This window comes from Entelurus aequoreus, linkage group LG27 (assembly GCF_033978785.1).
Source record: "Entelurus aequoreus isolate RoL-2023_Sb linkage group LG27, RoL_Eaeq_v1.1, whole genome shotgun sequence".
In the NCBI taxonomy this organism is placed as follows: domain Eukaryota; kingdom Metazoa; phylum Chordata; class Actinopteri; order Syngnathiformes; family Syngnathidae; genus Entelurus; species Entelurus aequoreus.
In genome coordinates, this window is record NC_084757.1 from 14,851,115 (window position 1) to 14,877,747 (window position 26,633).

The 26,633-nt window shown below is 39.8% G+C and overlaps 1 protein-coding gene across 1 annotated transcript; it reads right to left on the bottom strand.

The window, feature by feature from the left end:
* Positions 1–2,956: 2,956 nt before the first annotated feature.
* On the bottom strand, positions 2,957–26,487 carry LOC133644706 (centrosomal protein of 135 kDa-like). The gene is made up of 25 exons (XM_062039407.1): positions 26,185–26,487; positions 25,822–25,936; positions 25,550–25,740; positions 25,301–25,468; positions 20,556–20,697; positions 20,404–20,488; positions 20,207–20,335; positions 19,925–20,131; positions 19,788–19,853; positions 17,885–18,035; positions 17,602–17,813; positions 17,380–17,535; positions 17,164–17,304; positions 14,202–14,279; positions 13,742–13,893; positions 12,268–12,383; positions 12,011–12,165; positions 11,866–11,921; positions 11,620–11,788; positions 11,433–11,543; positions 11,167–11,352; positions 9,327–9,536; positions 8,992–9,194; positions 8,816–8,920; positions 2,957–3,105 (listed from the first exon to the last, which is right to left on the bottom strand). The coding sequence occupies exons 2-25, from the start codon at positions 25,932–25,934 to the stop codon at positions 3,015–3,017; spliced, it is 3,393 nt and encodes a 1,130-aa protein (XP_061895391.1). The 5' UTR covers positions 25,935–25,936; positions 26,185–26,487; the 3' UTR covers positions 2,957–3,014.
* Between the last annotated feature and the right edge of the window lie 146 nt (positions 26,488–26,633).

Below are 26,633 nucleotides of genomic sequence, written 5' to 3' on the forward strand. Positions count from 1 at the left end.
TGTGTCCTCTGCATTTGACCCATCCCCTTGTTCAACCCCTGTGAGGTGAGGGGAGCAGTAAGCAGCAGCGGTGGCCGCGCCCGGGAATAATTTTTGGTGATTTAACCCCCAATTCCAACCCTTAATGCTGAGTGCCAAGCAGAGAGGTAACATACCGATCTCAGGGCGGACACTCTAACCACTGAGTAGGTTGTCAATAGTGCGCAAATAAAAGGCTATGTACATCCATTCATACTATTACGAACTGTTGGTGGTAATGTTTTATGTTTGTGTGGTTTTGATTTGATAGTTTTTTCCCCCAATGATTTCAAACATACTGTTCGTGCCTGAAAGCAGATTGGCGGAGAATGAGGAATTGTTGTTGTGTGTCCGGGGCTGGTTCGAGGAAGCACGATCGAAAGTGATTGCACGGGAGGTACGACCTGTTAGAATTGGGCCGGTTGATATGCGTTTCTTAATACAATTTAAAAACAGCAAATGTTGGACTTTAGACTTCTTTTGGAAGCTACAATACCTGATATTAATTTACCTTGTTTAAAGCTAAAAAAAATCCTTATTTTTCAAGTGTGGCGGCGCGCCACGTTCAGTTACATTATGGGGAAACCCTGACTATAATATATCCCTGATTTACACGAGGAGAGCGATCTAAAAAATCTGCAAATATTAAGAGGACAGTGGCCACTTTAAGGAGAGAAAGTCGTGCTCGCTGCAACTCTCATTTTGTCGGGCATGTCAAGGGACAGAAGTAGAGTCTCTAAACACGAGTACAGTCTATAATAACACTATATAGAAACAGATGCTTGATTTGTTACTAGTCGTTTTAAATAAAAAAGTCAGAACCTCTAGACACTTGAAAAATTCTCAAAATACATTGTACAATAAGCAGCAACAATTGAAAATATGGCAAAACAATATAAAAATATATGTTAATACTACCAGATTTGTTTTGAAAATTTATGTAAATATTTTCTGAGCCTTTTTAAAGAAAATCATATCATCATAGCAAATTATGCGATGACATCATGGTGACCACGCCCCTAACCATCCCCCAACGCCACAGGTTTCTTGGAAATCTAGGGGAAATTCTGAACCATAATAATAAATATAAAAAGGGTATATAGTAAGTAAAAATCTTAGGGATAAGCAACTTCAAATGAGGCAATTTAGTACCTAATAAAAACAATGGGGCGGTATAGCTCGGTTGGTAGAGTGGCCGTTGATATAAGTCTCTTAATAAAATTTAAAAACAGCAAGCGTTGGACTTTAGACTTCTTTTGGAAGCTACAATACATATTAATTTCTCTTGTTTTCACCTAAAAAAATCCTTATTTTTAAAGTGTGGCGGCGGGCCACGTTCAGCTACATTATGGGGAAACCCTGACTATAATATACAGGACTGTCTCAGAAAATTTGAATATTGTGATAAAGTCCTTTATTTTCTGTAATGCGACTAAAAACATGAAAATGTCCAGTCACTACTTTTAGATTGTTCCGTGCCATGTTTGTGTGTCCTCAATTGCTCTGTTTATTGCTATTCTGAATGTTGCTGGGTTGGGTTTGGTTTTGAAATTGTATTGCATTATTATGGTATTGTTGTGTATTGTTTTCATTTAAAAAAAAAAAAATCGTTTTTGAACCGAGAATCGTGTTGAATTGAAAAAAAAATCGATTTTGAATCGAATCGTGACTCCAAGAATCGATTTTGAATCGAATCGTGGGACACCCAAAGATTCACAGCCCTAATGGATATATATACAGGACTGTCTCAGAAAATTAGAATATTGTGATAAAGTTGTTTATTTTCTGTAATGCAATTAAAAAAACAAAAATGTCATACATTCCGGATTCATTACACATCAACTGAAATATTGCAAGCTTAATATTGCTGATTATGGCATACAGCTTAAGAAAACTCAAAAATCAGATCTCAAAAAATTAGAATATTTCCTGAGACCAAGTATAAAAAAAGATTTATAACAGCAAAACAAAATCAAACATTTGAAAATGTCAATTAATGCACTCAGTACTTGGTTGGGAATCCTTTTGCAGGGATTACTGCATCAATGCGGCCTGGCATGGAGGCAATCAGCCTGTGGCATTGCGGAGGTGTTATGGATGCCCAGGATGCTTCAATAGCGGTCTTTAGCTCGTTTGCATTATTGGGTCTGGTGTCTTTCAGCTTCTTCTTCACAATACCCCACAAATTCTCTATGGGGTTCAGGTCAGGGGAGTTGGCAGGCCAATCGAGGACAGTAATGCCATGGTCAGTACAGCAGTTACTGGTGGTTTTGGCACTGTGGGCAGGTGCCAGACCATGCTGGAAAATGAAATCATCATCTCCATAGAGCTTTTCAACAGATGGAAGCAGATCCATAACCCAAGTCAGACGCTTCTACAGATGTTAGAGCACTACATGCTTACATTTTACAACTTACATTTATGAATATAAAACTTAGCCAATAGTATAATGAGGTTGCTAAGGTAAAATTCATTTTCAAATTTTTTTCATTTAGTGTAAATCCAAATATCACATCTTTAAAACAAAGCACAAATTTGTCATGGGCAAGTGTGGGAAACGGTTCTGAAACATGAAGTCACCTCGCCTGGTTATTGACTCCAACCCAGAATATTACACTGCCCATACCTACTCTCCTTCAAAGGCTGTGCTACTGGCTGCAAAACATTGCACTTTCAAATACAACAATGAGTAGAGGAGTGTTATGTGTGTATATTTGTAAATAAATGAACACTGAAATTCAAGTATTTATTTTATTTACATGTGTGTATATATATATATAAAAATACATAAATATATATATAGCTAGAATTCACTGAAAGTCAAGTATTTATTTTATTTTAAAAGAAATACTTGAATTTCAGTGAATTCTAGCTATAAATATACTCCTCCCCCGTTAACTGCCGCCCACCCAACCCGGCCCACCTCACCCCCCCCCCCCCCAAATCTCCCGAATTTGGAGGTCTCAAGGTTGGCAAGTATGGTTCAGTGGCGCGTGCTAAGAACTGGTGGAGACATTGCCAGGCGACGAGCTCGGCAAGGGAGAGAAAGACACGCCTTGTCGGCGCATCTCCTGAATGGCCCTGTGGCTGGTAACGAAGACAAAACACCAAACTGTTACAGTGCACAAGTTTTACTGTATCCACCTCACTCAGTTTCAGTGGAATCAATTAGACAATCAAACAAAGCAATAACATCATTTTATTTAAAAATAATTATGAAAAATATCTTTGAAGGTAAAACAAGAGAAGGAAATATAAAATATCTTAAAAGGGAACTGCACTTTTTTTGTGGAATGTTGCCTATCGTTTACATTAATGAAAGACGTGACGACAGATGGATTAAAAAAAATAATGCATTCTAAATATTAAATACATTTTACTAAAAGTACACTTACAGCTGAGGTAATGGGAGCTCCTCTATTTCGCCCATAAAATCCAATAAATAACCATTCAAAAAGCGCCAACGATACTCCATTTACATTTCGTGACAGGAATATTAACCAAGTATTAGTGATATTGTTATTATAAGCGCTAACACAAACTATTTATAGCGGCGCTGTGATCACTAGCGTGTGTCCCTTTCAAAAAGTAAAATGTATGACTTTTTAAAACGCCTCTGTACTGAGTGGTACACGGACGTAGGGAGAAGTACAGAGCGCAAATAAACGTTAAAGGCCTACTGAAATGAATTTTTTTTATTTAAACGGGGAGAGCAGATCTATTCTATGTGTCATACTTGATCATGTCGCGATATTGCCATATTTTTGCTGAAAGGATTTAGTATAGAACAACGACGATAAAGATTGCAACTTTTGGTATCTGATAAAAAAAAGGCTTGCCCCTACCGGAAGTAGCGTGACGTAGTCAGTTGAACATATACGCAAAGTTCCCTATTGTTTACAATGATGGCCGCATGAAGTGAGAGAGATTCGGACCGAGAAAGCGACAATTTCCCCATTAATTTGAGCGAGGATGAAAGATTTGTGGATGAGTAAAGTGCAAGTGAAGGACTAGTGGGGAGTTGAAGCTATTCAGATAGGGAAGATGCTGTGAGAGCCGGGGGTGACCTGATATTCAGCTGGGAATGACTACAACAGTAAATAAACACAAGACATATATATACTCTATTAGCCACAACACAACCAGGCTTATATTTAATATGCCACAAATTAATCCCACATAAAAACACCTACGTGTTTGTTATGCTAGCTCCTAGCTCCTCTGCTAGCTCCTAGCTCCATAGAACACGCCAATACAATTCAAACACCTGATCAACACACACAATCACTCAGCCCAAAAGACCGTTCACCTAACCCAAGGTTCATAAAGCTTATATATTTTTAAAAAGTTACGTACGTGACGCGCACATACGGTCAAGCTATCAAATGTTTAGCAGCCAAGGCTGCATACTCACGGTACCTGATATTCAGCTGGAAATGACTAAAACAGTAAATAAACACAAGACATATATTTACTCTATTAGCCACAACACAACCAGGCTTATATTTAATATGACACAAATTAATCCTGCATAAAAACACCTACGTCTTTGTTATGCTAACTGCTAGCTCCTATGCTAGCTCCTAGCTCCATTGAACACGCCAATACAATTCAAACACCTGATCAACACACACAATCACTCAGCCCAAAAGACCGTTCACCTAACCCAAGGTTCATAAAGCTTATATATTTTTAAAAAGTTACGTACATACGCAAAAAAAAGTTGCGCACATACGGTCAAGCGATCAAATGTTTAGAAGCCAAAGCTGCATACTCACAGTAGCACGTCTGCGTCTTTGTCATCCAAATCAAAGTAATCCTGGTAAGAGTCTGTGTTGTCCCAGTTCTCTACAGGCGTCTGTGTATCGAAGTCAAAAGTCCTCCTGGTTAGAGTCTCTGTTATCAGAGTTCTTCCATCTTGACTGCATCTTTCGGGAATGTAAACAAAGAAGCGCCGGCTGTGTACTGTTGTTGCTGACTTCGTTCGAAAAATACGTCCATTTTGCACCGACAACTTTCTTCTTTGCTTGCTCAGCTTCTTTCTCCATAATGCAATGAACATGATTGCAACAGATTCACGAACACAGATGTCCAGAATACTGTGGAATTATGAAATGAAAACAGAGCTTTTTCGTATTGGCTTCAATGTGGAAGGCATACCCGTGTTCCCCGGGCTACGTCACGCGCATACGTCATCCTCAGAGGCGTTTCGAACCGGAAGTTTAGCGGCAAATTTAAAATGTCACTTTATAAGTTAACCCGGCCGTATTGGCATGTGTTATAATGTTAAGATTTCATCATTGATATATAAACTATCAGACTGCGTGGTCGGTAGTAGTGGCTTTCAGTAGGCCTTTAAAGGCACTTGAGTTGATTTATTTTGGAAAACCTTGTTACATTGTTTAATGCATCCAGCGGGGCATCACAACAAAATTAGGCATAATAATGTGTTAATTCCACGACTGTATATATCGGTTGATATCGGAATCGGTAATTAAGAGTTGGACAATATCGGAATATCGGCAAAAAGGCCATTATCGGACATCTCTACCTAATATGTTTACATCTTTGAGTGGTCTGCTGCTTTCTCATGTCCTTGCTCCCTGTAAGTTTATTCTAGATCATAAATCATGCATCCCACCTGGACAGAAGAAGTCTGAGTAGGTATTCCGAAAGGTTGGTACAGTTTGACAGCCATTTAGGACCAGAAAATGGCCAGAACAACACAAAACGGCGCTCAATTGTAAGCAGCCTTTTGATCGCATTTATTTAATATTTAGAATCCATCGTCATGTCTTTCATAATGATTGTGAGCGACACACAATTATTGTAATAATGATTGTGAACGATTAGACGGGGGACAGGGCAACTGCACTTTTTTTGTAATTGAATCATGCCCAATCAACTGAATTTACCACAAGTGGACTCCAATTAAGCTGTTGGAAAAATCTTAGGGATGAGCAGTTCAAACAGGATGCACCTGATCTCACTTTTGAGTTTCACGGCAAAGGCTGTGAATACTTGTGTACAGGTGATTTCTTAAGTTTTATTCAGTTTTAGTAAATTGAAGAAAAAAAAAACTATCACATTGTCATTATGGGGTATTGTGTGTACAATTTTGAGGACAAAAAGAATTGATTCTATTTTGGAATAAGGCTGTGACGTAACAAAATGTGGAAAAAGTGGAGCGCTGTGGCTCTCATGAAGTCTGCAGTGAGTAGTAATCAGTACTAATCAGTGATGGTCTTGAAGGAAATACCGAACGTTGTGATGTGCCGCCCTATGATTAAAATGAGCCTAATACGTAAATATTATATAGTTTTAAGAATGTGCGTGTTACTACATTACATACTGTATATACTTACAGCATGTACCGTAATATGGAGTTTTTTTAAAGTGCTTTATATACAGAATAGAGCAACCCCCATAGGCTCCATTTTAAGCTGACTTTTGCTCGCATTTATTTACTAGTTAGAGCGCATAAAAAAAGACAAACGTGTTCTTTCTTAAGGATTGGGAATGATAGGCATAATTCCAAAAAAAGCAGGTCACCTTTAAAGGGGTAACTATATTTGATGAAATAATGAGTGGGTTTCTTATTGTGAGAATTTGTGAATTAAATTAAGTATAATATTTATTAATATACAAACCCTGTTTCGACATGAGTTGGGAAATTGTGTTAGATGTAAATACAAACGGAATACAATGATTTGCAATTCCTTTTCAACCCATATTCAATTGAATGCACTACAAAGACAAGATATTTGATGTTCAAACTCAAACTTTTTTTTTTTTTGCAAATAATAATTAACTTAGAATTTCATGGCTGCAACACGTGCCAAAGTAGTTGGGAAAGGGCATGTTCACCACTGTGTTACATGGCCTTTCCTTTTAACAACACTCAGTAAACGTTCGGGAACTGAGGAGACACATTTTTTAAGCTTCTCAGGTGGAATTCTTTCCCATTCTTGCTTGATGTACAGCTTAAGTTGCTCAACAGTCCGGGGGCCTCCCTTGTGGTATTTTAGGCTTCATAATGCGCCACACATTTTCAATGGGAGACAGGTCTGGACTACAGGCAGGCCAGTCTAGTACCCGCACTCTTTTACTATGAAGCCATGTTGATGTAACACCTGGCTTGGCATTGTCTTGCTGAAATAAGCAGGGGCGTCCATGATAACGTTGCTTGGATGGCAACATATGTTGCTCCAAAACCTGTATGTACCTTTCAGAATTAATGGTGCCTTCACAGATGTGTAAGTTACCCATGTCTTGGGCACTAATACACCCCCATACCATCACAGATGCTGGCTTTTCAACTTTGCGCCTATAACAATCCGGATGGTTCTTTTCCTCTTTGGTCCAGAGGACACGATGTCCACAGTTTCCAAAAACAATTTAAAATGTGGACTCGTCAGACCACAGAACACTTTTCCACTTTGTATCAGTCCATCTTAGATGAGCTCAAACCCAGCGAAGCCGACGGTTTTTCTGGGTGTTGTTGATAAATGGTTTTTGCCTTGCATAGGAGAGTTTTAACTTGCACTTACAGATGTAGCGATGAACTGTAGTTACTGACAGTGGGTTTCTGAAGTGTTCCTGAGCCCATGTGGTGATATCCTTTACACACTGATGTCGCTTGTTGATGCAGTACAGCCTGAGGGATCGCGGGCTTAGCTGCTTACGTGCAGTGATTTCTCCAGATTCTCTGAACCCTTTGATGATATTACGGACCGTAGATGGTGAAATCCCTAAATTCCTTGCAATAGCTGGTTGAGAAAGGTTTTTCTTAAACTGTTCAACAATTTGCTCACGCATTTGTTGACAAAGTGGTGACCCTCGCCCCATCCTTGTTTGTGAATGACTGAGCATTTCATGGAATCTACTTTTATACCCAATCATGACACCCACCTGTTCCCAATTTGCCTGTTCACCTGTGGGATGTTCCAAATAAGCGTTTGATGAGCATTCCTCAACTTTATCAGTATTTATTGCCACCTTTCCCAACTTCTTTGTCACGTGTTGCTGACATCAAATTCTAAAGTTAATGATTATTTGCAAAAAAAAAAAAGTATCAGTTTGAACATCAAATATGTTGTCTTTGTAGCATATTCAACTGAATATGGGTTGAAAATGAATTGCAAATCATTGTATTCCGTTTATATTTACATCTAACAATTTCCCAACTCATATGGAAACAGGGTTTGTACTTAATACTGTCAAGTATAAAGTGATTATGTATTGTATTGATGACTAAAAGCAAATTAACTAAGTGATCCGGGAGGGCATACATTTTTGCTTCTTGCTGCTCCTTTATGGACTAAAACCACACAAAGTTTATTTTTCATTTTTGTTTTATATTACTATTGTTTTGGGTTTTTTTTGCAGATGAATATATTGCATTAAAGATGCGTGACTGTTTGAATTGTATAGATGGTAAGCTGTGTTCAAAAGAAATCGGTGAATTGAATAGGAAAAAAAACCTAACCATCATAAAAACTTTACGACAATAAAAGCAATGTTTTAAGCATTTAGCATTTTTAAAAGGGGCTGTTTGCAGCGGTTAAGCGGCTGTCTACAAAAATATGTTATTAGAAAGTACACCATTGTTTTTTGTCAACACAAAGCAAAGATCTGAATGTTTTGTTCAGATAGCTTAGCATTAATTGACCTACATTGGATTGTTTTTTTTTTATCGCGGTACTCGCTGGAAAAAGACACTCATTAACTGAAGTCTCAAGGTTTGAATTCCCCTTTATAATTATGTTCCACTGTCAATTGAAGCAAATAAACTCACCGCTCATAGCGCTCTGAGATCAGCTGTCTGTTGAGGACGTCCATCTCGGTCTGAAGCTGAGAGACTTTACCTTGCAGGTTGGACACCTCCCTCGCATGCTCGGCGCTGCAATTCAACAAGTCACCCGAGTAAATTTGACGGAGTTGGTCTAACAGTTGAAATCGATGGAGTCGTACTTCTTTTTGTCGGCCAGAGTGAGCCGGTCGCGCAGGACTTTCCGCTCAGACTCTTTTTCGCTGGCCGTCAGGCTGGTTTGCAACTCCTTTTGGCGAATGGTCGAAAGCAACGAATTCAGGGTGCGGACGGTCTGCTTCTCGCTCGCCACCTGCTTCTTCAGCAACTCCGCCTCCGACTGAACGTCTTTCAGTTCTCCTTCCACCTGCAGGACAAGCACGTCACCGAAAAAAACTACAATTAATTGTTTACGGTTTATTATTTTATGCACCATAAAAAGGTTACTACAGAGTGTTTTTGCACCAAAACTAAAATGGCAAAAGAGCGCAGGTCTCACCCTTTCCAGCTCCATGTTCTTGGACACGATCTGGCGTACGGTAAGGTCCTTGCCCAAGTCCAGTTCGGCACACAGCTCCCTGACCGAGGCCAGGTCAGTGACGAGACCCGCTTTCTCCTCCTGAGCTTTGCGTAGCTTCTCCTCAAGGCGGGACATTGCTTGAGTGAGCGTGGAAACTTGTGCCTCGTACGCCTGCAAGGCTTTTAAATGCTGAACAAACAGCAAAGGAAGACAAATGCCCGAATTACAGCCTCCGAGTTGGCGGGTGCATGGTCCACAAAAGCAATCCACCACCGGGGGTCTAGTTAATCCTAGCTCAAAAAACAAAAGTATTAATAACTGTTGCTACACCCAACTTCCTGATGTAATTTTCATCAACTCCACAAAAAGTCAATAGCTGCATTTTAAATAACATGAGGGGTCAGCGTCCAGGAGCTTAACCTACCGCTGCATACACTTTAAAATGTTGGTTGAACTACTTGGCTGTCAGTGTGAAACGTGTGTTATACCTCCCAAATTTTTTTTAATGTACACTTTGACCTGCAACAACTGCTCGTTGGTGAAATTGAGTAAGCAACATTCTTGTGTGAAATTTAGCGTCCCAACAGAAGCACATAGTCTGACGCTCTTTTTAAACATTATTTCCAACCTTAACAAGCCCAAAGCAGCTCTCATAACAGTTAGCACTGCAACACTAGCCTAGCCAGTAGAAACAACAACAACACATATCTAACAGTATAGCAACGTCTAACAGGACAGTGTGAGGATGATCGATGTCGACTATGTGGCTAGGAGGAAGAGTCCGCCGAACATCACTGGCTCCGGTGCCCTGCGCTGCTAACAGATCGGTACTATTGACAATTAGGCAATTTCTTCGGGGAACACAGTAGCCTTGAATGAGAGTATAGCACTTCTGAGGATCATCCTCATGCGCCTTGGATGACTCAATAACAACAACAACACAGCGCTTACTCATTATGCACCAACGACGATTACAGCAAGCGAGGTTGCATTCAGTAATTCCCGGAATTTTGCGCATCAACCACTACAACTCAAAAAGGTTTTTTGCACATTGTCGATGTTCTTTATTGCTGCAGTAATTATGACAATTTGTTGTAGATTGTATTTCTTATTTTTGATTGAATTGGTTATTATTTAATTCATATCACTCAAGTAATTCAACAAGTCTGTTCAATTTGACTGTCCAAGTAATAACATTCCATAAAAACAAACAGGCAGTGTTTGGGGTATTTTTTGTGCAACAATTTGCAGGTTTTACATTTTTTTAAGTACCAGATAAAAAGCTAAATAGTTTATTCTTCGCTGAGAGAAATTCATATTTCCAGTAGCTATACAACAGTAGATATGCAATGTTTAGGAAGAAAACAAGCTAAAAAAATTGCGAAATACACATAAAAATATTACCCCTGACAGGCAAGCACTGTAGAAAAAGCTGAGCAAAATAAAATAAATTAAAATACGATACCAGCTTAAGTACTAATATTGGTTAAAATGTTAACGATACCATCCCTAAAATAATGCTGACTGAGCAATTTGCTCCTTCAGGTTATTGCAACATTGTTTCATGTGTGCAAAATGAGAAGAAAAGATGAACGCAATCGATTAACATGGGTTCAGTTGCTGCTGTGTTGCGGCTTGGTAATAAATGACCATTAAGTCATAGAGAGTAACGTTTTTCCATGTTTTCATGCATTCCAAATTATTATTCATGTTCCTCTTTTAAGTAAATGGGCGTCCCAGCTATAATTGGAGCATTTATCGTACCTCTATTTAATCCAGGATCACTTCTCTACCAGCTGTTTGTTGGAGGACATCTCACCTGCTGGATCTCCAGCTCCTTGTGGCTAACGCTTTCGCGGAGGTGCCTGCATTCTGTCTCGCAAGAAAGAAACTCCAAGCGAATGGAGTTCTTGATGTGCTCAATCTGCTGCAGCCTCAGCTCCTGTTCCTCCTTGTCAGTTTGGGCTGTGTGGAAGCGCTCCTGCAGGTCTAGGTTCTCCTGTTCCTGTGGGTTAACATGTAGGGGTCAGCTGGCAGAGGAATGACCTCCACTTTTGTAACCTATCTCCAACAGTTGTCTGTTACTTTTGTCTTCAAGATGTTCTCAATCCTGGACACTGCAACGATGTAAGAGTGGACTTTTATCTTCAACTCATCCCGCTCGTGTAAAGCCTCATCCATCTCCACGTGGACCGCCTAGACGCAACAGAACTTGCTGGTTAATTATTGTGTTTTCTGAGCAAGAATGATAGAGAAAAATGAAAAACCTTACCTGGTTCTCTCTTGTCATGGTTGACAGGTCGTCTTGAAGCCTCTTCTTTTCTCTGACTAAGACCTCTTTGCCGTCCCGGAGTGCCGTCACATCTACTTGAGCATCATCCAGCTGTTTCCTCAGGCTGCCGATCTCCCTCTCACGGCTGCTTAGCGCTCCCTGCAGCTGACTGGATCATAAAAGGCATCAAAATACATAAGTCACAATACATTTTATGAGCAATGATGCCTTTTGGGTTCTACTCACGCCAATGATTTGTCCATTACGGTGACTGTGTGCCTCACATCGTCAAGGGTTTTTTCCTACCACGACAACATGATTTTGGTTTTTACTGACAGTTGTTTCACAACAAAGTGAGGAAGGAAATTAAATAAAATAAAATTTAAGCTACCTTCTTTGCAAGCTCCTCCTGAAGAAGAACCAGCTTCTCTGTCTTCTGATCCACCTCATCCAGCAGAGCATCTTTCTCCTTATCCAGTGCTGAGCAAGACATCTGAAGAAGCTCTGCTTCCTGTTTGTACTTGGACACCTGATGAGTCAGCGCCTCTGGTCGACAAACCAGAAAAAAAAAGAAAAGAAAAAAGTCAGGACAAAACGACGTTTCAAGTCGTTATGGTAACGTAATGGTGTAACAGCAAAAATATTCACCAATTGTTTCTTCAAGTGTTTCCATTTCAACATGAGCAGCCCGCACCTCGTTAGTCTTGACAGACAGCGTTTGTTGGAGGTCGGAAAGTAATTGTTGCGTCTGCTCCAGTTGCAGCCTATGGACACACCAAAGTTTAACAGAAGGAATGCACATATTACCAACCTATTTAATCATCTGCATTAAAACAACTGCCCTTCGTTTTACTGAGTTTTTTGCAAACGGGACAGCGTGGTGCGGTTGGGAGAGTGGCCCTGCCAGCAACCTGAGGGTTCTTGGTTCAATCCCCACCTACTACCAACCTCGTCACGTCCGTTGAGCAAGACACTTCACCCTTGCTCCTGATGGGTCGTGGTTAGGGCTTTGCATGGCAGCTCCCGCCATCAGTGTGTGAATGTGTGTGTGAATGTGGAAATAGTGTCAAAGCGCTTTGAGTACCTTGTAGGTAGAAATGCGCTATACAAGTATAACCCATTTACCATTTAAAACCAACTTTTCTTAAGTATTAGTACTTGTTTTTGTGCATTTAGGATTTGCATAAGTCTGGAAAATCTGAAATCAAACTGTGGAGGCTTTGCAAATATATTCATAAAACAATCTTGCCTTCCGTCATACTTTCTCCAAACGAGCTGTTTGGAATTTGCTCTATTGTGACATTTCTCCCAACTGTAACGTCAGTGGGCTATCTATATATGGTTGAAATTTACCGAAGTTGTGGGGCAGATTTGCTCGTACATGCATCCTCCGCTGTCGCCATTTCTAATACAAAGTAGCGCATAATTCAAACTTCACTCGCTATGGAAGCACTAAAAAATAGACTGGCTGGGAACAAGACGCTGTTAAAGTGGATGTACGTACTGTAAAGAAGACCGCCCAAAAAACAGCTTGAAGATGGTCTGTAAAACAATCTGTCAAATAAATACCAATCTATGCATTATTTTGACCAAAGAACCACCATTACATGTTACATAGACCACAAGGAAGTGTTTTAAATGCAGAAAAAAAATCATATTATGACCCCTTTAAGACTTTTTAGGACCACAATGAATGACGTTTGAAAACCCATTTCACATCCATACTGTTAAAAAAACAAAAACAAGACAAAGTAAATAAGACCTAGACTTGCTTGCAAATATATGCATTTTGTCACTTCTCTTTGACATTCAGGATTCCAATGCCTCCATGCCCAATGTTCCAAGGTTCGTTTGAAGGAAGTATGAAGAAAAGCAAGATTGTTTTATGAATATGTCTGCAATGCCTCAATAGTTGGATTTACATTTTTTGGGACTAAATACTAAATACACAGAAACAGGTACCAATAGGTAAGAAAAGTTGGTTTTGCATATTAGGGCCTCACTAAATTAAATTTTTTAAGATACCCTGCACCAATAGTACCTGGCGCTCAAAGGTTCAATCAAAAAAAACTCCTGGCTAGTATTTAAGGACATAACAGTATTTGACCACTTTAGAACACACCTGAGATTGGTAGCGGCTTTCCTCTGATGGGCCGACTCCTCCACATTCTGACGCAAGGCAGCAGACTGAACATCCAACTGCTGCTCAACATCCCGCTTGCTGTCTTTTAGTGCAAAAAGCTGTGACCGCAGTTCCAGGTTCTCTTGCTCGAGCTACAACACAGAATACATAAAAGGCATCAGTGCTTTGTGTCATAACAAGCTAAACAAAAATGATGGATGAATGGCAACAGGTGGATACTCAAGTTAATGATGTACCTCCTGCCATCCAACAGAAGAGCATTTAATTGTTCCATACTATATGTTGCTGGCATAGATAGATGAAAAACGATCCATTATTCAGAGCAAATAAATAAATTTCCATCTATAGTGTTTATTTGAAAAGCACACATTTGTAAAGAACTATATAGTTCAATCTAGTTTATCTATGTATTTATCCTCAAATTCATCATCAAGTTTACACTGTGAACGACATCCTGCAAGTCAAGAATCCTCTTTTCTAGGCCACGTCCTTCTGGAAGAGCGGAAGTCGGTCCAACCTGAAAAAAAAAATGTCTTTGGTTTTTCACTTCAGTAGTTTTTTTACAGACTTGCTTTAGAGTTTACATTAAGGAACACCACATGGTTACACAGAACATGTCTTATAATAAGTAAGAGGAAGCAGAGCTTATTTAATCCTACCTCTTTTCTCCAAATCCATTACGGATACGATAATTCATTCACAATTTATATAGTATATATTTTTTCTACATGTTGATACCTCAAATGTTTTCTTGGCATACTTTTTTTTGCCTTTTGGTTCGTTCGTTTGTTCGTTTTGTGGCCATCTCCGCTACTTTTTTGTGAACTTTTGGATCTACTTCGGGGAGCCATGGCCATGTCTGCACCGGAAACCACCTGCTGGTTCTCTGCCACACCAAAGTCAGCGTGGAGAGACCAGAGGAGATGCAGCGGAAAAGACTGGGCTGCGTAGCTAACGTTGAGCGTTGGGATGAATGAGCTTCACAGAGCCCTGGCTAAATGAGCATGTATCGGACACTTTGGTCTCCCTGGATGGATTTTTGATCATCTGCACGGACTGGACGTTGACTGGAAACTGGTCGAGAGCTTGTGGGCCTTGGTTGCTTTATTGGGTCTGTTCCTGTCTCTGATCCCCCCCACGGACAATGGCGTGAAGCACCGCAAAGGCCAATGCAAACCGCTTTCAGGTGTGATCATGGGAAAAGTTGCTGCTTATTGTAGAATGTACATACAACAGTTAAAAAATGTTCAAGTGTCCACAAACTATTTGTGATTTTTTCTAGCGACAAATCTAGCATCTTTTTATGGCGTTATTATAGAATTTGCTCGTCTTTAGAATGTTTCATCTGTCACTCGATGTCTCTGACGAAAAGCGAACTGCAGCGAGGATGATGTCACACTTGCTTTGGACTGCTCCAGTGGGACTTTCTTTCTTTAAAAGCCGCCACTGTCCTCTTAATATATGCACATTTTGTATATCGACGTCCGCGGGTATATCTGGGATATCTTAAAGATTCCTTCTGCATCTCAGACATACTGACTACGCTCCAGACAATCGTGTGCATCTTGTTCACATCACAACATCCGGTTTCAGCAGCGCTGTTTTTGGTGATCAAAGTATTTTTTCGGCGGCCAAATTTTAGTTCATCACTTAAGTTAAGTTAAAGTACCAATTATTGTCACACACACACTAGGTGTGGTGAAATGTGTCCTCTGCATTTGACCCATCCCCTTGTTCAACCCCCTGGGAGGTGAGGGGAGCAGTGGGCAGCAGCGGTGGCCGCGCCCAGGAAAAATTTTTGGTGATTTAACCCCCAATTCCAACCCTTAATGCTGAGTGCCAAGCAGAGGTAATAAACCGATCTCAGGGCAGACACTCTAACCACTACGCCACTGAGTAGGTTGTCAATAGTGCGCAAATAAAAGGCTATGTACATCCATTCATACTATTACGAACTGCTGGTGGTAATGTTTTATGTTTGTGTGGTTTTGATTTGGTAGTTTTTTTCCCCAATGATTTCAAATATACTGTTCGTGCCTGAAAGCAGATTGGCGGAGAATGAGGAATTGTTGTTGTGTGTCCGGGGCTGGTTCGAGGAAGCACGATCGAAAGTGATTGCACGGGAGGCACAACCTGTTAGAATTGGGCCGGTTGATATAAGTTTCTTAATACAAAACAGCAAACGTTGGATTTTAGACTTCTTTTGGAAGCTACAATACCTGATATTAATTTATCTTGTAATCAGCTACAAAAATCCTTATTTTTAAAGTGTGGCGGCGCGCCACGTTCAGTTACATTATGGGGAAACTCAGACTATCAAGGGACAGAAGTAGAGTCTCTAAACTAGAGTACAGTCTATAATAACACTAGAAACAGATGCTAGATTTGTTACTTGTCGTTTTAAATAAAAAAGTCAGAAGCCTCTAGACCAGGGGTCGGGAACCTTTTTGGCTGAGAGAGCCATGAAAGCCAGATATTTTAAAATGTATTTCCATGAGAGCCATATAATAATTTTTTAACACAGAATACAACTAAATGCGTGCATTTTTAAGTAAGACCAACATTCAGTTCAATTTTAGGACTAGATGAAACAATCCCATGATACAAAATAACCTGAGTAGAGTGGTAACAGTTGGCTACCTCCTTCGGAGCTGCTTCAAAGCGGTTATGGTGTTGGACCTACCGGTAATTGGGTGGGATTGCAAAATGGGGGACAGAGGAGATGGGGGGATGGTTGACAGCTTCATTGGGGTCATCAGGTGGAGTTAGAGTATAATAAGTCTCTTATTCTTTTTAATAACATTTTTATTCTGAAGGTAAGATATAATAAATAAAATACTTCTTACCGTTAATGCGACTTCTGGTGCTGCATCGTTTTGCTGATGGCTTTGTAGTCGTTATTTTTAACACTGTGATTACCAGCGGAATTATTCATTACTTATCGTGTCAAGCAATGTCAGCTAAGATTTATCTGAGAGCCAGATGCAGTCATCAAAAGAGCCACATCTGGCTCTAGAGCCATAGGTTCCCTACCCCTGCTTTAGACACTTAAAAATTCTCAAAGTACATTGTACAATAAGCAGCAACAATTGAAAATATGGCAAAACAATATAAAAATATATGTTAATACTACCAGATTTGTTTTTAAATGTATGTAAATATTTTCTTAGCCTTTTTAAAGAAAATCATATCATCATAACAAATTACGCGATGACGTCATGACCATGCCCCTAACCATCCGCCAACGCCACAGGTTTCTTGGAAATCTAGGGAAAACCTTGAGCCATAATAATAAATATAAAAAAGGGTATTATAAGTAATCTTAGGGTTAAGCAACTTCAAATGAGGCAATCTAGTACCCAATAAAAACAATTCATAGAGATGTACAGATACATACTAACCCTAAATTCCTCCATCAGTAAATCTCTTTCGGCATTAACCTGCATGATTTTATTCTCTGCCAGCTTTAGCTCCTCTCTCAAGTTCAAGACGTCATCGGACGTGCTTGAGCTTACACGGGCATTCTCCAGCTTCTCTTGTGTCTGCATAAAACAAAGCTTTAGATACTCTCAGATATAAAGAAATCGTGTCAGATATAAAATGGCCGTGTAGTTCACCTGGTAAAACATCATTTTGAAGTGGTGTCTTTCGGCGCTAAGAGCTTTTACTTTCGTCTGGATGTCTTCCGTGTGTTTCTCCACGTCCACCAGAGCCGCCTTCAGCTCATCTCTTTCCTTCACCAAAGCGAGAAACTCAGATTCCTCAACGCCTCCCTGTGTGTCAGCAAGTTCAAACTTTACATCTCGCTAACATCAAAAATGTTCTTTTACCCTGATTACCTTGCGCTGTGGACTTCTGCTCCTGTCTGGACTGCCGCGACTGGGGCTGCCAGCTCCTCGAAATCTCCTGCAGTGTTCGGCCTCCTGGCGGTAGCGATCCCTCTCCTCCTCTAGACTCTTCACAAAGGCATCCAAGCGCGACGGGGAGCGATCCCTTCCGCAAACGCCATGTTTTGCTCGCATGGCCTCCAATTCCAGCACTATGTCTCTTTCTATATAACAGCAAGCAATCAATGCAGGTGGAGAATTCACATTTTCATAACAACAAACCGCATCTTTTTACCAGCGGACATCATCTTCTCCACTTTGTCTTGCAGCCTGACTTTCTCTGTCTCCATGAAGTCTACCTTTGCCTCCAGTTTCTCATTCTGCCCTCTGAGCTCCACCAGCTGGTCAGCAAGTGAAGCTGTTTCAAACCCCCTCTTGGAAAGTTCCTAGGATATTGAACAATAATAATGGTGGAAAATTAGGGGTCTTTTAACAGAGTATTGCTTAGTTATGCCACATATGTACATCTGAGAGCGAGCGTATTGTGGGCTTTGAATTTGTGTATTATTTTGAGTCTATCCATTTTTTTTTACTATACAAGGTGCTGTTATCATTCACAACTGGTGGAAGGAACGATATTTTTATGATTTTGGGCAACACATTCTCGGGTGCTTGAGCCTGAACAAGCGTACCATGGACTTTGAATTTGTGGATTGTGTTGAGTTGTTTTTATTAATTTCTATTGTGTAAAGTGGAGGTTATTTTCTATAGCTGGCAGAAAGAGCGACGCCATTAATTACACTTTGCACAGAAGCATTTAAGTGCCATCTAAAAACTCATTTGTATACTCTAGCCTTTAAATAGACTCCTTTTTAGACCAGTTGATCTGCCGTCTCTTTTCTTTTCTGCTCTGCCCCCCTCTGCTGCGTGGAAAGGTTATCGGGTGACCACATTTGACGCGCTAGCTGTTCAAAATCGGGACAGGGGTGTACCACTCCTCTGTGCATCAGTTGGGGACGTCTCTGCGCCGCTGACTTGACTCCATTCAAGATGATCCGCTGCTGGCTCCACTATTGACTGGACTCTCACATTATTAACTAGATTTACTCGGCATTCATTGCACTGGTCGCCCAGGGGAGGGGGTCCCCACATCTGCGGTCCCCTCCAAGGTTTCTCATTACACCCATTGGGTTGAGTTTCTTCTTGCCCTGATGTGGGATCTGAGCCCCGATGTGGCTTGTGCAGCCCTTTGAGACACTTGTGATTAAGGGCTATATAAATATTTGATTGATTGATTACACAGGGACTTTGCTTGAGCAAGCACACATTGCGTTTTAAATTTGTGGATTATTATGAGTCCATCAATACATTTCTATTATGTGGTATAAGGTGCAGGTTATCATTTGTAAAATCGGGGGAGGAACGGCATTATTTTTATGACATCAGGTAGCACATGGTTATGGGCTAATGCATGAGCAAACGTAACATGGGTTTTGAATTTGTGGTTTACTTTAAGGCTTTTTAAATTAATTTCCATTGCTCAAGGTGGAGGTTATTAATGGCTGGCAGGAAGAGCAATTACATTAATTACATGACACGTGTGTTGCACATGCAGTTGTGCATGAGCGAGCATACATCGTGCTTTAAATTTGTGGATTATTTTAAATTTATAAATTAATTTCTATCATACAGGGTGCCGGTTATCATTCCTAACTGACATACAAACAACAACATTATTTTGATGACGTCAGACAGCCCATGCTTATGGACTTGTGCATGAGAAAGCATACCAGGGGCTTTGAATTTGTGGATGATGTTGAGTCTTCATGAATTTCCATTGTGTAAAGTGGAGGTTAACATTAGTAGCTGGCAGGTGGAACGATGCCATTAAGTGCATGACCCGTGTGTTGCAAATGTGCTTATGGGTGAGTGGCCATTTGTAGGGCTTTAACTTTGTGTATTATTTTGAGTCTATTTATTAATATGTATAATACAAAGGTGCCAGTTATAATTATAATTATTTCATACATTTCCGTTGCCCAAAGTGGAGGTTATCATTACTAACTGGTAGGAGGATGGATGCCATTAATTACATGACACGTGTGTTCTATGACTTGCTTGTGCATGAGTGACAGAACCGCGGGCTTTGACTTTGAGAATTAATTTGGGCCATTCTCCTGAATTCACAAAACACTCACCGTTCTTATCTTTTTAAGGTTTTCTTCTAAATTTTCAATGACTTCCTGTTGATGACTAATTACTTCCTGTAGAGAGGGAAAAACAAAGGTTTAATATAGGGGTCTTTTTGTTCTACGTCTTAACTTTATAGGCTGACTTTAGTATCTAGCAACTCCTGATCAGCCATTTCCAAGGCCCGCTTCTTATCCATCTCCATCCGCTTGGCCAGCCCGTCGATGTGTGTCAGCTCCTGACACAGTTCAAAGTTCTTAATGGAGAGATCGGTCACTTTGGTGGAGGACTTCTGCTGCAGTCCCTCCACCTTCTGCTGTAGCGTCCTATTGCTATCTTGCAGGAAATCGATCTGTATAACATAAGAGCACAATAAACACACAATCTCCCAAAAGAATGCAGGATAATTCTCCAATGAGTGACTCACTTGAAGGTTAAGTTGGGCAATCCGTTTCTCATTGCTGATGTTCTGAGCCTCCAAAGAGATGACATCACGGGGTCGCCCTCCGTGAAGTGAACGATTCAGACGCTCTATCTCTCTGTCCCTCTCGGACACCTTTAAGAAATATTCGGAAAAGATGATCATCCTCATGGCTATATACATACATTTCCCTGTTTACTTACTTGAGTATTTAACAGTTGTATACATTCATGGGACTCTTCCAGCGCATACTGAATTTTTGTGACTTCTTCCTCCAGATCAAGAATCCTATGAATCCAAATGGCGTAAGCACTTCGCGCAAAGCACATAAGAAAATAATGAATACACTGCAAACCTTTTATCGGCCAACTGCAGCAGATCTGCTATGTACGGGTCGTCTGGCTGGGATACGGGGTAAGCTGATGTCGTGGGTGGAGGGATGAGCTCTTCTGTTTGCATCCTCTGACGCCTGAAAGGGATGCTGCGCTTTTTTCCACCTAGGACACAGTGAAGTAACATCCATGCATATTTTTCATTGGGTCTAATTTATAGTGTTACATCAATATAACCACAGGATTGAATTGATATAGCAGATATACATTTATTAACCTATAAGTAGGGCTGGGCGATATACCGGTATTATGAATTATAAGGGTATATTATAGAAAGAGGTATGTATTTGAGACAATACCGCCACACGATACACTGTATGTAATCCTTCATGTTTTGACACGGCAGTATCTCTACTCATTCTGTCTGCGCTGGGTGCTGTGTCCCGCCTCCTCTACGCACAGACTGAGGTGGGGTAGGAGCCGCGCTCACTTGACACAAACTCCACTAAGAGGAGTGTGTAAAGCATACCTGTCAACCTTCCCCTTTTAGCCGGTAAACCACGTATTTGTGTCCTCCATTCCAGGCGTCCATTTGACTCAAACCTCGGCATCACTCGGGACAACACACGTTCATGACAGAAGCGCAGCGAGTTGCAATTTACGTGATTCTATCAAATCAACGACGCGAGAGAGATGGATGCACTCGAAAACCATGGAGAAGACACATCTGCCAAAATATAAACTATGTGTTAACTATGAGATAAGTTCCTAGTTGCAACGGTATGAAAAAACTGATTTAACAAGCTGCCAGAAATAATGAAGTGATTATATGAGCGTTGATTATACTTTGCTCAAGAAGCACTGCCACAACAAATGTACACACAATCTGGAAGGGTGTTTAGCTGCAGTGGCAATATCGTTACCAGCCACACAGCATCCTGCAGTTGGCAGCTTAGTGTTCCTGGCTTAACAAAGGTCTTCTAAAAATGTTGGGCTAAAAATACACAATTGTTAAAAGGTACATTATTTTCAAGTTGCTGCTTGTTTAAAAGGTCCTCTTAAACCAGGGACTTTATTTTATGTTTTGTGTTTGTGTAATTAGCTGAGGATTTCAGCATAGGTAAAGGTTTGTTTTAATGAAGATTATACTTTATTATGCTTTTATTATTTTCAAGGCTTTTTAACATTTTATGTGCATCATTTTATGCATACAATTTGACCATTTCCAGAAATGTACTCATATTAAGTATCTGTTTCAATATAACAACTTGACAAGCATATTTCTTCTTTCTTTTTCTTTAGTTTATTTCAAACATGAACACACTTACGGCTTAATACATCACACGATTTCAGATCATTTCACTTTACATCATGTCCGAAAAGGAGTCGGAAGAAGCAAAGCTTATTTAATCCTACCCCTTTCCCACTTCAGAGCGTTTACAAATATATACATTGATTTACTGACTTTTTTATAGCAAAATGACATTCGTGAAAGAGAAATACAGCAGTTTTGTAATATACAATTAAGTCAGTCATGATACACATACTGAGATGAAGAATATCTTATTTTCAATAAGGTTGAAAGTGTTTCTCATAATTCTTCTTCTTTGTACTTTGTAAGCACTATTGCTGTAATTTGAACAACCTCTTAAACTGGATCATATCAGTACATTGTTTGACTTCTTTACTTAATCCATTCCATAATTTAATTCCACATACAGATATGCTAAAGGTTCTAAGTGCTGTACGTGCATACAAGTGTTTTAAATTAGATTTTCCTCTAAGGTTATATTTCTCCTCTTTAGTTGAGAAGAATTGTTGTACATTCTTTGGTAGCATGTTATAGTTTGCTTTGTACATCATTTTAGCTGTTTGCAATTTTACCAAATCATTGAACTTTAATATTTTTAACTCAACAAATAAAGTGTTTGTATGTTTTCTATATCCAACATTATGTATCAGTCTAATTGATCTTTTTTGTAACACGGTTAACGAATGTATTTGGGTTTGACCTTGTGTAGATTCACGTTCCGAAAAAATGATTGCGAAATACATCCTATATGGGGATTTAGCCAAAATTATATCGTCCCCCAGCCCTACAGAAAAGTTAACAATAAATAACAAATAAATTGAGAGGGGAAACTATATGAAATGTGTACACAGCACACACTTAAACTAATACATCTAATACATAGCCATGAATATTACTCATTTACAATGTCTTGCCGTTCGTTTGTATTCATATTTAAAAACCATGTCATTTGAGTTGGGTTACTTTAATTATGGCATGATCACTCGTCCATTATTTAATTGCTAACTTTGTCAGCGTTCCCGTGTACCGTCAACACTACCAAAAAAGGTTTTGTCATCTCCTTCCAGATAGCAAAATGTCACCACCAAAAAAAGGGGTTAATCAATAGCAGGACAACAGCAAATTATACTCAAGCATTTATCAACATGTATAACATTATATTAGATATGATGTGCAATTTTGTCTTAACAGTACATTGATAGAAGTAGGGCAATTGAAGTAATAAAAGTGTTAACAAAAAAGTGCAAGATGCTATTGCTATGCTAAAAATGTTCACATATTGAACACCTTAGACCAGGGGTGTCCAAAGTGCGGCCCAGGGGCCATTTGCGGCCCGCAGCTTATTGTTTACCGCCCTGCCACACATTCTGGAAATGCTAGTGCAAAAATTAAAAAAACATTTAAAAAAGTGGAATAAGGTGAAATCTAACTAGAAAAAGTTGCAATGTTGACACAAAGCTACCATGCAGGCTTTTTTTTCTTTTGTCTATCTTTCTTTTTTCTTTTTTTGCCATTGCTCAAAAAAAAAAAAAAATCAATGTTATAATGAATTATTGACCTATTCAAGGCTCCAATTATTTCAAATATTTCACTTTAAAATGTTTTTTTGACAAAAGAGCATAAAACAAACAAAATAATAGTTCAAACGTAAAATCGACAGATATATCTCAAGTTGAGCTCGTAACTTAAGTGTTGAAAGTAAAAAAAAAAACTAATGTATCACTTTCTGAGTGGGGCACCTTTTGGATCCCAAATATATTTAATGGGATTTTATTTATCTTTTCACTGTGATTACTCAAAAATAATAATGACTTAAAATCAATGGTGTCCTGCATTATTGATATTTTATGGCTCTAATTACTTCACATCAAACATTGCTTTCTGAATGTTTTGGGCAGTGGGGGAAATACTGCATATTTCAGTTTTATTATAAAAAACTAAGTTGTCTTTGACAGAAAAGGCATAAAGCCTTTTTGTTTTTTTAAACTTTATATCAACCTGAAGTTGATATACTGTACAGATTTACTGTAAGCGTTAGAAAAATAAAGAAATAATAATTTGACTTGTTTTTAACATTTTAATGACTTAGACCCTTTATGGTCCCCGGGAGCCCTAAAGGTAAAAAAACAAACAAAATCCATATATTTTGTTATGGTTTGAAAATGAAAAATATCAAAATGGCCCCCGCATGCTTTAATTTTTCCGTGTGTGGCCCTCAGTGGAAAAAGTTTGGACACCCCTGCCTTAGACCAACCTTTTTGTAGCTGCGGACCGGTCAACGCTTGAAAATTTGTCCCACGGACCGGGTGGGGTGGGGGGGTATTTTTTTTAATTTTTTTGTCATAAAGAAATACAATCATGTGTGCTTACGGACTGTATCCCTGCAGACTGTATTGATCTATATTGATATATAATGTAGAAACCAGAAATATTAATAACAGAAAGAAACAACCCTTTTGTGCGAATTAGTGTGAATGAGTGTAAATGGGGGAGGGAGGTTTTTTGGGTTGGTGCACTAATTGTAAGTGTATCTTGTGTGTTTTATGTTGATTTAAAAAAAATAAAATAAAAAAAATTATTATTATTTTTTAAATTTCTTGTGCGGCCTGGTACCAATCGATCCACGGACCGGTGGTTGGGGACCACTGCCTTAGACGCATTTTTAATTTTCCTGAGAGAACTCTCCCGAAGGAATCAATAAAGTACCATCTATCTATCTATCCTCGCTCATCCATGCGGACTGGACACTGGCCGAGTTAGTGGCCGGCCGAGAGTGGAGTCAGCTCTCTTGGTTGCGTTGTTGGGTCTGCTCGTGTCTCTGGCCATGCTCCCTCCACCCCAGCAGACGATGGCGTGGAACCCCGCAGAGGCCACCACAGTGTATGTGTTTTTTTTACGTTTTATTCATAGCTGTATGTAGAAATGGCTGTTTGCATCAGCTCTGCTCTTTTAATGTCTTTAATGTCCTTTGATGTTACCCTCTTACACACGTGTAAGAGGGATGTGTGCTATGGCTATGAGTTGTTTTATCCCTTGGGCCCAGGCTTAGACCGATTTTATTTGTTCCCACCCCTCCCCCCCATTGTTCACCTGTATCTCACCTTTTTTGTAAGGGGCGCCGGAAGTTGGCAGACCCGTCAGCGATCCTGTTCTGTCTGCCTGTAATGCTTATCTGATCTTGAATGGGACTGTGCTGAAAATTTTAATTTCCCCTCGGGGATTAATAAAGTATTTCTGATTCTGATATTGTTTTTATACAAGTTTAATGCTAATGCTGCACAATACTAAATGTGATGTCATCCGTTGTAAATACATTAATGCCATCATATATATCTTGTGATTAGCGATTGGTGCTCCCCCCCCCAATGTTAAAGTAATTCCTACATCCCTGACTGCAGTATGGGGTCTATTATCATAATTGTATAACTATCATCATCATCAAGCATTGGATACTACCTGGCGTCTGCACCACTGCTTGCAAGTTCTTTTCCTGGAGCTGCAGGATTCGCTCAGCTTTGGTTTTGCCGTCCTTCTCCAGGCAGCGGAGCTTGTGCATGTATTGGTTGTTAAGGAACGTCAGATCACAAGTCTGGTGTTCCAGTTTTCTGATGCGGGTTTTCAGCTCTGCAAATAGGCAGGCAGCATTGTTTAGGTTCATAATATTAGTGTATAGCAGGAGGCCAGGCTAGGATTGATGATGAATACCTTTGGTGGCATGGTCCTTCTCCTCCATCACCTTCAGAAGCTCCTGGTGGACTTCATTGTTCTCCTTGACCAGTCGGGCATTATCTGCCCTGTATGGCTCCAGAAGAACATCACAGTTGAGGCATTCTTTCTCGTTCTTCCCTTGTGACAGTCTTGCTTTGCGCAGGCTTTCAGTGGTACGGACTAAATCACTGCAATGGAGAAGTAATTCATTCATTTGAACAACTGGGTTAACAGTGGACATACAATTAGTGCCAAAAGTGTGTGTTTACCTGAATAGTTTCTCAACTAGTGGCAGTGATTCTATTCCAAGAGGATGCTTGTAACCCAGCTGGTCCAGACGCTTTCTCAAGTTGACGAACTTCCTCTCGGCGCTGCTTTCCATGACTTTAATTAAAGGTTAACATGATCAAATACACAACAGCTAAGCTTTTACTGTTCGCTAACTCCACTAGAGCCGCTAGCATCTGGAGGCGCTAGCTAGCCCACAGCTACAGAAGGAAGGAGCGAGTTACTAATATATTTCACTCTTTATTAGCCTGCCACTAATAAAAAGATGGACATTTTAGAGACATCTCAGATGGTAGTAAGTCGGAGGTTTCATGAGTAAAATCTCAACATTGTCTTCTACTCACCTCAGACGGAAGGAAGCAGATTTGTCTGATAGCTAACGTCCCCAACGACCATTTGGACCCGCGTAAGTGTCTTGTTTTGGGCGCATTCAGAACAACGGAACCATTGTCACTACATATGGTATACTTAGCGTTATTTTTTAAAGTTTGGTGAAGTTTTAAGTTTAAAAAGAGCGCCGATGAGCTCAGGTTTGTCTTCGTCACCATGGACGTAAGGCAACAACTCGTGGGGTGTGTGTTGTGCTCACCAGCGTCGCCCGTGTCGATCCGCAAGAGGGGCGGTGTCAAACTCCTGAACAAAATATTATATATTTTTTTGCGCACGCACACGCACACACACACACACACACATATATTCATACATATACACACTTTGATTGACATCATACATACATATATACACACATACATACATATACACACATACATAATCAGAAGTACTTTCTTAATCC